Consider the following 12360-nt stretch of genomic DNA (forward strand, 5'->3'; position numbering starts at 1 on the left):
GGCACAGAATGTGCTGTTACCAAGTTGGGTGATGGCACAAACTGGGGAAGTGGCTGACACACCAGAGGGTTGTGCTGCCATTCAGCAGGACCTGGACAGGCTGGAGAGCTGGGCAGGGAGAAATTTGATGAACTTCAACAAGGGCAAGTGTAGAGTCTTGCACCTGGGAAGGAACAATCCCATGTACCAGTACAGGTTGGGGACTGACCTGTTGGAGAGCAGTGAAGGGGAAAAGGACCTGGGGGTCCTAGTGGATGGAAGGTTGACCATGAGCCAGCAATGTGCTCTTGTGGCCAAGAAGCCAAATGGTATCCTAGCTTGTATTAGAAGGGATGTGGTTAGTAAGTCAAGAGAGGTTCTTCTTCCTCTACTCTGCCCTGGTGAGGCCAAATCTGTAATATTGTGTCCAGTTCTGGGCCCTCAGTTCAAGAAGGATAGGGAACTGCTTGAAAGAGTCAACTGCAGAGCCACAAAAATGATGAAGGGAGTGGAACATCGCCCTTACAAGGAGGGACTGAGGGAGCTGGGGCTCTTTATCTTGGAGAGGAGGAGACTAAGGGGTGACCTCATTAATGTTTGTTTATAAATATGTAAAGGGTGAGTGCCAAGAGGATGGAATCGGGCTCTTTTTGGCAATGCCCAGTGACAGGACAAGAGGCAATGGGTAGAAGTTGAGGCATAGGAAGTTCCATGGAAACCTGAGGAAAAAAATTTCACTGTAAGGGTGATGGAACACTGGAACAGGCTGCCCAGGGGGGTTGTGGAGTCTCCCTCTCTGGTGATATTCAAGACCTCCCTGGATGAGTGCCTGTGTGATCTGGTATAGGTGATCCTGCTCTGGCAGGGAGGTTGGACTAGATGATCTTTCAAGTTCCCTTACAGCCCTTAATGTTCTGTAATTCTGTGATTCTGTAATATTCAGACTGCATCCTCTACAAGGGCAGCAAGCATGGTAAAGATATCTAAGCATTGAGTGAGACATGATGTATTTCCACAGGAAAGCAGATGTGACAGAAGAATGTGGATCAAAGCAGGGGAAGGAAAACAGGGCACACAGCAGGAGGCAAATACACTGAGGATGCCTCCAAATAAAATGAGGATGTCCCACACACAAAGCAAAGGTGTAAACCACACCATACAGCATGTCCACTGCCCATTCTAGAGCTGTAAGACCCAAAATGGGTCCCAGGGAAGCTGTCCTGCCTCAGTCTCTCATTCCTTTTAAGCCATGGGGATGATGAAGAATGAGCCACACTAGAGCCAGACACAAGAAACCTATCTCCTAACCTTCATGCCACACCAGGCAATAAAGGTGGTATTCAGCTTCACCTTTGTTGTGGGTGCCAAACATGATGCAGTGCTGAACAGGGTATGGTCAGCTTTGGCTGGGTATCATGGCTCCACATTAGCACACCAACTCTACCGCCCTGCTCCTCACTCCTCACACTTGGCTCAGAAAATGCAGTTCTTTTCTCCTTCCTCCTCATCACCCCACACTCCTCCTCTCACCATCCTCCATTTCTAGTCTAAGTCTAAGAGAAGCATGACTCTGCTAGCTGTGCTTGGTAGAAGGTGCCAGAACCCCAAATCTGCACCCAATATGCACAGTCCCTGGCTCCTGCCCCACTCATTTCCTTCCTTCTTCCTCCCTTTCCTTGGCTGAAAGCAATGTGAGACACGAGCAGGGAAGAACAGCCACCAAGTGGACATCCAGTGCCCAGCCTGGAGAGATGTGGAGATATCAGGGCAGTGGCACTTTCCCATGTGCTAAAGCAAACAGTACTGGTGACATTTTAACAGACTGCGTCATGGGAAACTTTGCAGCCAAGGATCTTCACTGTCTTCAAGACTATGTAGAAGATGAGAACAAATCAGAAGGATTACCTGCAAGTTACAGTAAGAAGACAGAAGTGACACAAACACACATGCAGTCCTGTGGTAAAGTTAACACAATAGAAATAAAATCAAATGAGGACCACACCACATGGAAATGAGTCTATGCGTTCGTGACAGCAGTGAATGCTGCATCACTTAGCAAGGCTTGGAGCTTCAAATCCTAGCTCAGGACCTCTAGTCATAATTTCTTGTGTCTCAGTCATTCATCCCACAGAACCCTGTAGTACCACTGACAGTGCCCACGTTGAGTGGCACTCCCAAATGCATGTAAAACATCCAAAGAATGAAGTCTAAACTTTCTCTTCGTCCTGTGATTCTCATTTCACGTGCTCAGTTGCATCACAAGCCTTCTTTACACCCTTAAATATTAACAAAGGTATTCTCTTAATGTGGGATTCCTCATTATCATATGGATAAATGATTAATTGTCACTGTAACGAGCAAGTGCAGCTTTTATAACTATATGAATCAGCACTGTGCCAAACCCTTCAAAAAAAAAAAAAAAAAAAAAAAAGCTTAAGCATTTATTGCACTTCATTACTTCCCGGATCATTTAAAAGGAATCACTGACAAACAACCATTTACACAGACCTGAAATTCTGCCTTGGATGTGCTGAGCAGTTCTGTACTGCAAAATGCAGACGTACCTTCTTTCCCAGCAATTTAACTCTAGGCCTTTGGCAGAAAACTCTACAGCTTGTCCAGCAAATGCTACTATTTGCAATGGCACATCTTGTGTGTTACCAGAAGATAATTTTAATGAAATTTTGAGCATAATTTTAAGTACTGTTCTAACAATCATGCTGGCATTGGTGATGTTCTCCATGGGTTGCAATGTGGAACTTCAGAAATTCTGGGGCCACATAAAAAGGCCTTGGGGTATTTTTGTGGGTTTCCTTTGCCAGTTTGGAATTATGCCTCTCACAGCATTCTTGCTGTCCCTGGCCTTTGATGTGCTTCCTATTCAAGCTGTTGTGGTGTTGATCATGGGATGCTGTCCAGGAGGCACAGCCTCTAATGTCATTGCTTACTGGGTGGAGGGAGACATGGACCTAAGGTAAGATCAATCATTTTCTAAGTAGTTCATGTGGCTTTTTACATTGTAAATTTTATATTTAAAAGGACAGTCTGTTGTTTTTTTTCTTTGCATCCTGGCCTATACATGGTTGAGATTCCTTCTCGTAAAGATGTTTAGTTACTCTAATAGTAGGTTCATTGAGAATTCATGAGGAAGATAGCACACCAAAATTGTGTATATTATAAAATGCCTTTATTGTAAATCTTCAGACCTTGAAGGAAATAGCATTTGTGAAGGCCACTGAGGTACTCTAAGGATTATGAAATCTTTGTCCAAGATAGAACTACTTTTGTGATTCTGTTTCTTCCAAGATCTTGGGCAGTATAAATAAAAAATAACAATGGATCTTAGGATTTGAATCCTCTGTATAAAGTAGTGGCTATGAAATAGCTCTTGAAGTAATGCTTCTTGAAAAAGACCACCTGTGGAAATTTATTTTCCTCCTCTTTTGCTTTCTATACAATGAATAGACAGGCATAGGTTTTTATCTTTGGAAACAAATACAACTGAAAATCACTCTTGGTAGTTTTATCTGCTCCTGGAACCTTCTGTAAAGTGTTCAAACTGAGGGAAAGGCTTACAGACTTGAAGACACTGACTAAGGCAGATCAGCATATTAAGGGCAATGACAAAAAATCCTTTGTGATGAAGTGTGACAGAGTCTGTGACAGGAGCTCTGAACTCAAATACAGATATGTAAGGCACCTGGCATGGTCTAGGACACCAAATATGAAGGATAAGTGAACCCTACTCTCTATGCAAATTCCGTGGAGTGTTCATTAACTCAGCCTTTAAAAATGAGCAATCCTGATGACTTTGCTTTAAAATAAACAGGATCGTTTCTCTGTTTCCCACAGAGTAACATAAATTGGAGCATTCATCCAATTTATCATATGCCAGTCTGAACTGCAAATGGAAAAAATAATAGAAGTAAGAAAGATGTGGAGTTAGGGCAAATAGACTAAAAATGTTCATACTTGTAGCTTTAATAAAACATTTTTTCCATCCTTTAAAATAGTGAACTTTTCTGCCACATGCAGGTGTTAATGTAATACCAGCTTTCAAATTATGTATGAAGTCAGCTCTGCTAATCACCAACTTCTCTGCTGTGGAGGAAAGGCCTATGATATTATATTAGCAACAATAAGACATGTAATTTCAATAAATACAGGTCTAAGAAAGCACAGATGGAAAGATAACCAGCACAAGTCTGAAATTCTGTCCTAATCTATTCTTGGAAGAATACATTGAGCTAAGCTATGCCTTTTCAGTTCCATATGTTCAGAATTGTGTCCCTTAAAACAGTGGTAAAAATCCAAATTGAGGATGCTATGAATAAGAATAGGATTTATATTCCATGATGTTGGATGAGAGTGAAGTAAATTGAAAATACCTGTAAAAGGTTGTTCTTCAGTTAAAGACTTTGAGGAGCCAAAGGCTTTTGGTCAGTATCCTTGGGACAATAATGAAGGAACCAGAGGATATGGGAGGTACAATAGAGATGGCAATGCAAGCATCTTCAGTTCTTGACAGAAGAATAACAGTATGAGTATCTTGTCTGGTTTCTGGAGCCAGTACAGTATTATATACAGAAAGTCTGCCCATCATGTCAGACAAGGTGGTAGTTTTTAACTGATAATATTTTATGTTTAAATGTAACAACTCATCACCATTGCCTGTAGTTCTGCTTCAAAATATCCCAATACAAACCAACCACAAGTTAGACCAGGAATTAATTCCCTACTGCTCATATAATCACAAGGAGGTGAAGTATGAGGGTTTACATTTTTCTTAGTAACTCAGACTCAGATCCTCCAAATCTTTCCATGGGGACATCTGCTTTTGACATATTCTGATATTTCACAAACACAACTACTTCTGAAACACCATGTCCTCTCTTTCCAGCTCCATTGGGAGCTTCTGTGAGCACAAGGAATGGGGTCAGAGAATATGTAGATTTTTGCAGCAGGCTGTAGGTACAGGGACAGTTTGAAGATGTAGGAAATATGGAGGAAGGAAAAATAAACTATTTTATCCATCTGGGGCTTAACTTGACCTTATTTTCAGACCATGGTTCTTTTTTCTCTTTCTGTAGGTCTCTCTTGCCAGAGGCTCCTACAAAATTCTGTTTAATGATTCTGAAGTAGAGAGTGACAGGAACCCAAATTAATGAAGATGTTCCTATGATTTCTATGTTAATTATTCTATATTTCTTTGGATATGTCCAGTTCATTGGATGGGGTCAATAGTTATCTTTCCGAGGGCAAGCAACACAAAAGTGAAATCAGAAGTAAGGCTCATAAGGAAGTTTCCAAAGTCCTTTGATTGGAACTCTCATTATTTTTGTCAGAGGAGTGTGATTTGTAGAGGTAAATGTATCTATTCTACTTATTTCCCTCCTTCACTCCTGTCATAGAATGGGCCTTTTAGTACAAGATATATCAGACCTGATGGTTTCACAACTTTATATTTTAAAACAGAAATATCTTTGCACAGACCAAGGAAGGAGCAATATCATGCTCAGCTTCACTAAGTAATTCTCAGCACCTTCTCTTTGGCCTAGAGCAAAACAATACAGAAAGCGAATTTTATTACATCACACATCCTGGACAATGAAATACTTTTGGTTTGTGCTGTTGACTTTGGATGTCAAATTTTAACACAGTGGAAGTGTCAATATAATGGAATGTCCATTTAATGTCCATCCAACCCTGTCCAGCTTGCCACCCACTCAAAAGCCAGACAGACATCATGCGGACAGACTTGTCAACAGCCCTTCCTGATGGATGCCTGCTTGACTGCCTCATTTGCACTAAGAGTTATTGTTCTGTGGCTGCAGAACACATTGATATTTCATATTCCTTTCTTTTCAGCAGAAGACATTCCCTCCATTTTGCTTTGTTCTAACCTAATATACAGGATAAAATGACTGTAGCCAGCAGCATTTCTTGCCCAATGTTTCATAAGATGTGAAGTTCTAATAAGAAAATGAGAAAGACTATAAGCTATCATGAGATGAACTGACATTCCAAGCAATTTCCTTTCAGCATCAGCATGACAACTTGCTCCACATTGTTTGCAATGGGAATGATGCCACTTTGCCTCTTTCTTTACACCAAGATGTGGACGGATTCCAATGCAATTGTACTCCCCTACGACAGCATTGGTAAGTCTGGTGAACTACCACTTTCCTGCTGACTCTGTCATCCTCCCTTTAGTAACAACCATTTCATCCTTCTACTTGCTAACCTTCATGGTAATTAGGTACCCAGATCACATCACTCCCAGCTCTGCAGAGCAAAGATATATTGTACAGATATACATGAGGAGATTGTTCATAAGTTATTTTTGCCAAATAGTTTGGAGACTTGCATGGTACTGGGGTAAGAATATAGAATAATTCATAAAGGGATAGCTATCACCCCTGGATGAAAGTGTTTGTAACAGCTTTGAGGCACAATTCTATAAAGTGCTAAATGCTGAGGCCATAATCTGGCAAAGTACGCAAACACACATGGATAATTAAGTGAGTGATTAAAACTGCTGAGTCTCTTTGAAAAGCTGCAATCTGCACCAGCAGGAGTGGCTTCATTTGACTTCCTGTCAAAAATCTCATCCAGATACAAAGAGCATATAGTCATAGGATTTGGAAAAACACTCTCCAGTTCTTTGCAAAGCTGTGGCCCTAGTGCTTATCAAGCATGGTTCCATGTTGTGATAATCTTAAAAGCCAGCAGAGTCACTTTCATATTCTTCAGTTTCATTTCCCATTGTCTTGGGTTAGAGGGAAATCACATACATTGCTTGAGCTTTCAAAATAAATACCAAAGGAGGGAGGTCAAAACAAAGGAAGCCCTAAACTTGTTTTTGATATGGTACAGTAGCAAAACACCTGCAGACAAAATGAACATTGAATATAGCTACTCACATCACAGCATAGTGATGATTAGCACACTCAAATTTCTGCCTGCCTTTCTGATGCAGGCGAATGAGCATGTAGCTCAGCAGAATGGCAGTTACTTCAAAAGGCTGCCAAAGGTAGCAGCCTCCATAGAAAAGCAAATAGGCAGGTGTGGGTAGAGTGTATATGCATGCTCTGGATTGTGCACATCAGAAATATCCTCTGAAGGATTTCTCCCTAACCCTGGCTTTTCTACACAGCAAACTTCTGCACCATACATGTGCTTAATTTCCCTTCTCTCTTCTTTTTTACAGGAATTTCACTGGTAGCTCTTGTAATTCCTATCTCATTTGGAATGTATGTTAATCACAAATGGCCTACCAAAGCAAAAATCATACTGAAGGTAGGACATAGAAGGCTGAAGCAATTATGAATAAACTGTGGAATCAATGGCATCACTGAAGCAGTACATTGCTATTCATAGTATTAGTATTTGACTTCATAAGACTCAAGAAGTTTTCATCAGAAAATAAATGAGTCAGTGCAGAAATGTATTGCTTTCCCTCTGTACAAACGTATGTGATCTGCATACATTATTAGAAACCATCATTATCCACACAGCCTACTTTTGTCTTTGGCTACAACTATGTTAGTAATTGAGTTCAGTTTACAATGTAAACTGTAACTGGAAGGAAAATCGTTCAAGTCAACTGGAAGCAGTTTTTCCCTGAAAAATACTAAACAACAACAATAATAAAAAAAAAATCCTGGATCAAAGAAAAGCTTTTCTACTTTTAAAACACTTCATTAATTTTGGGGAGCAATACTGAGTGTGAAGGCAATTTTTATTAAAAAACATTTTGAGAATTTCCCAACTGTTAAAAAAAAAAATTCAACAAAACTGTAAAATAAATTTCAACTACCTTTGCAAGATGATTTCAGATGCATCAAATAGCTGGGATTTTTTGGCAAAAACTATTCTCAACAAAATAATCATCACCATCATCATCATTTAATATTAACAGCAAATTGATCATTCTGAACATGAGGTTTAGGTTTAAAGTGGTTGTCATACATGTTGAGCACCCTTGGCCTTCATTAGCCATTCCTAGTTATGCATTTATGTTCCGATTTTTCTGACAGAAAACTAGCCTGGCAATTTGTTGTTCCACCTATACTTCCTTATCATTTCTCTGCTATCATCTCAGGAATCACAGAGCACAAACAAGGTCTTTATAAGTAAATTCATGTAATTTGTTACCTTAGTGTGTTGTGTATTTAAATGCATTCAGTTTATGAACTTGAATACTAGAGTCCTAGTTTCAAAACTATACTATTCTTTAATCATTTAAGGGGAAAGCATGGATTTGAACTCATGTGAAAAGAAACTCTACTTGCTCTGTCAACAAAACTGTTTAATTTTGTTTCTTAGTGAGTGGGTGAGCAGCTCACAGTAGCATCCATTGACAATCTGGTTCATGTAGTACAATGAAGCATCAAGTGAAGATTGAGCCATAGCTGTCAGATTGAGGAACATAGCTTGAGAAATGGAGATAAGAACACAAAGAGTATGTCGGGTGAAATAGAAGAGCTTGTCATGGCCAGACCATGTGCCTGTGGTTATTAGCTCAGCCAAACAAAAGTACTTGTTTACTCAGTTCTTAAAAATGCTTCAGTGCAAGAGGGATGAGGCCTGTTGAAAGGAAATACATGTTTTACCTGAGAAATGGATTCTCCTAAGCTTAGCCTCCAAAGTCTGCCAGGGAGATCCCTGGTGACACAAGCCATAAGGTCAGATACTCCATTTGGTTGTCAAGAGAAGAGTGAGTTGTCACTTTTTTTCTATTTTTTTGGCAAGCAGCAGTGAAGATCTCTGCCATAGGAAATAAGATCAACTCAGTGACCCTGTCTATGTAGAAATGCTATACAACCTCACAGTCAGTTTTCATGCACAAATTTTCAGCCACATTAAAGACTTACTCCTCCACTTGGCAAATAGTTTCCTATCAATAATAATCTAGTCTCTATCTAGCATACACTATACTAATCCCCATGGTGAGACTGCCCAAGAAGTGGAGAGGAAAAGTGCATCATTCTAGCTATTAGGCTGTCAGTTTCCCAAAAACTCTGGGGAAATTTTTTTTACTGTCTGCACTATTCCCTGCTCACGTGACACCTGTGACATTATTTTTAATCTCCAGTTCTAAGTACAATTATAGCCAAGGCTTCGAGAGTCTGGTTTTACAGGTATCTGCTATAGATATCTATTACAGCTAGGCCTTGATTTGTACCTGCATGCACATGTTAAAGTATATTATACATTTCCTGCTTGGGAAGAACAGCAGCTATCTAATCTGTCTACTGCTGTGAATTATATTGCCATAAACTTTATGTTTTATGTTTAATATGATGTTTCAGTGACTCAGAGACATGTATGAGCATTTTTGATGTTATGTTTGATGCCATTACGCTTCATCAAAGCCTCTTATTTACACAGTCCTTCCTCTTTCCCTCACAGGTTGGTTCCATTGCAGGAGCAGTCCTCATTGTGCTCATTGCTGTGGTTGGGGGAATACTCTACAAAGGTTCCTGGATTATCTCACCGAAGTTATGGATCATTGGCACCATATTTCCAGCAGCTGGCTATTCTCTAGGATTCATTCTGGCCCGTGTAGCTGGTCTGTCTTGGCACAGGTATCAAATTCTTTGTATCAAAGACATGTAGCCTTTTTTCAAGTGGCAAAACCAGGTTTTATTAAAAGATTAATCAATGTTGAGAATGCTTCCTAAATATTAGCTGCACAACAGTCACTCATTTCCCAACCTTGTTTCTTGGGTACTGTGTGCAGATAAAACTATCTCACTATATAGTTTCCTCCAGTCTTTCATGTCTTCCCCTTGTGTTCCCATGTTCTTCACTTCAAATGAATGAAACAGACCTGACTGTTAAGTACATTGGGACTGGTAAATTTTCTCATTAAAATGCAGCAGCCTACAATTTAGAACATCATTACAAGACAGGGAGATAGTGAGTGCCACATGGGTGGTTTCAAGGTAGAGCACAGTCTTTTGCAATTGCTGAACTGCCATGAACTGTATGTGTTCTGATTGTGGAGTGGTTTGTTGACTATGTGAGCTGAAGGATACCATTTTCTTAGCTATTCATTACTGTATGCTTCTTGCTTATCCATATTGTTAAAAAAGCATGAGGACCTATAGGCTGCTATTTCACCATTGTCTTTGCATTATTCCCTTTAGATGTCGTACAGTGTCTCTAGAAACAGGCATGCAAAACACTCAGCTATGTTCAACTATAGTACAGCTCTCATTCACTCCTGAAGAACTTGAATTGATGTTTACTTTCCCACTCATCTACAGTATTTTCCAGCTCTTGTTTGCACTACTAATTTTAATAGGTAAAGTATATGTATTTTCTATTATAGTATGAGAATAATCATCATTATTATCAAACTCATATTTCATGTATATGGAGAAAATAGAAAGGGACAAAAATAATGAAATAGGAAATAGTTAAGTACATAATGTCCCAAATGATAGCTTAGTATCACCACTGTACATAACTAGGAATATACAAAGCTCAGTTCAAGATCTGAAAGACCTCTTTTTTCAGCACAAAGGAGATGACAGTTGTTTGGCAGAGAGTCGTCTGAGGGTACTGGTCAACAGTCAACAGAATACAAGCCAGCAATGTGCTCGGTCAGCCAAAAAGGCCAACAGCATCCTGGCCTGCATTAGAAATAACATGGCTAGGAAGACCAGGGAAGTGATTTTACACCTAAAATTCAGCACAGCTGAGGCCTCACCTCAAGTACTGTGTTCAGTTTTGGGCTCCTCAATACAAGGACACTGAAGGGCTGGAGTGTGTCCAGACAAGTGGAACAAAGCTAGCAAGGGGTCTTGAACACAAGCCCTATGAAGAGTAGCTGAGGGAGCTGGCATAGTTCAGCCTGGAGAAGTGGAGGCTGAGGATAGACTTCATTGCTCTCTCAACTACCTGAATCGAGGTTGCAGCAACCTCTTATTCCAGGTAACAAGTGATAAGACAAGAGGTAATGGCCCCAAGCTGCACTACGGCATGTTTAGATTAGATATTAGGAAAAATTACTTCGCCAAAAGGGTCATCAGGCTCTGGAACAGGGTGCGGGAGGTGATGGAGTCATCATCCCTGAAGATGTTTAGATGAGGTGCTTAGGGACACAGTCTAACAGTTTTGTGCAGGGAGATGTTAGGTTATGGTTGGACTCAGTAATCTTAAGGCCTTTTTCAAACAATTCTGTGATTCTGTAATCTCCATCACCTTCAACTGAGTGCAGAAGAATACATTGAGCACAGGGATTTCATTACCTTGGCTGAGGAAGAGCAAATGCATCTTATTCCACAACTCCAGGATGCCAATGAACAAAGTCCTGCTAGCCGCTTTTGAGAGAACAGGCATTAGTTTCATGGCTAATGGGAGAAAATATCTTCCACTAGAGGTAACATACACCTCTCAGGAGTTATGTTACTGCTACTACAACAAACCTACCTACGATAGGAATCTTATTCCTCTTGCTCACACCTAAGACCAGCTATGGCATTTGAGCTCATTTGAGCTCCCACTTCCAAACTAGCCATTTTATGCAACACCAGATCACTTCTCCAGGGACACAGCCTGAAAGGCACAAGGAAATAGCATGGGAACAGACAAACTACTTTGTCACATTGCCAAGCAGGACTCACTCAGAAGTAAGGGTCAATCCCACAGACACAGCCAAGATTCCAAAGACTTCCCAAGGGAGACAGACAGTACTTGTAAAGGTCACTGCACACAAGAGAAAGACAAAGCAGTTAAACATCAAATGCAGAATTTAGAATATTTTCTATTTTCTAAATGTACTTGTCCATTGATGAGCACAGTTAATTAACAAATAATTAAACACAACTTTAAAGAAACTCTCTGGAGGCACTGGAAGGATTTAACAATATAAGGAAAGAAAATGCTACATAGCTACATATTATTACAATGTCTTTTTCAGGTAATTGTTGCCATTTCTTTATTTAATGCTAAACATATACCAATTCCCAGGCTATCGTGTTTACAGAAGACACCGGATCAAAACAAAGACAGATGTTGAGAAAACAGAGGAAAAAGAGGATTCAAAATCAACATCATCACATGCTAAAATAAATGGAGGATTTGTATCAAATGAGACCAAATAGACAATTACTTCCATTCCCACCAGCTGAAGAGATAAAAGATATATGTTTACTTTTTTCATATGCCATTGCTTTATGGAAACATTTAACAAAGAGAGAAGTTTTTCTGATATTGTACAGTAAGACTTCAAAATGATTAACTTATGAAAGATTTCTACCTTGATTTCAACATGGCTTCAATTGTAGAATCTGGTTTGAGAGCTAATTCCCTAAAGATACTGAATGTTTTATTATGGCTTATTTAAATGCAGACAGAGTAAAGGTTGGC

At 39.9% G+C, this 12360-nt stretch overlaps 1 protein-coding gene across 1 annotated transcript; it reads left to right on the top strand.

Annotated features, from left to right (window-relative positions):
* Positions 1–2531: 2531 nt before the first annotated feature.
* Positions 2532–12095, top strand: SLC10A2 (solute carrier family 10 member 2). The gene is made up of 6 exons (XM_054163079.1): positions 2532–2953; positions 6022–6140; positions 7190–7278; positions 9394–9569; positions 10134–10291; positions 11962–12095. Exons 1-6 carry the CDS (start codon positions 2532–2534, stop codon positions 12093–12095), a joined length of 1098 nt encoding a protein of 365 aa, XP_054019054.1.
* Positions 12096–12360: the final 265 nt, after the last annotated feature.

The sequence above is a fragment of the Dryobates pubescens genome, chromosome 7, assembly GCF_014839835.1.
Source record: "Dryobates pubescens isolate bDryPub1 chromosome 7, bDryPub1.pri, whole genome shotgun sequence".
Taxonomy (NCBI): Eukaryota; Metazoa; Chordata; class Aves; order Piciformes; family Picidae; genus Dryobates; species Dryobates pubescens.

Coding starts and splice junctions, on each gene's coding strand:
- SLC10A2 (XM_054163079.1), top strand. CDS start 2,532: ATGCAGACGTACCTTCTTTCCCAGCAATTTAACTCTAGGCCTTTGGCA. Junction 6,141..7,189: donor ACTCCCCTACGACAGCATTG/GTAAGTCTGGTG, acceptor TCTTTTTTACAG/GAATTTCACTGGTAGCTCTT. Junction 10,292..11,961: donor TGCACTACTAATTTTAATAG/GTAAAGTATATG, acceptor ACCAATTCCCAG/GCTATCGTGTTTACAGAAGA.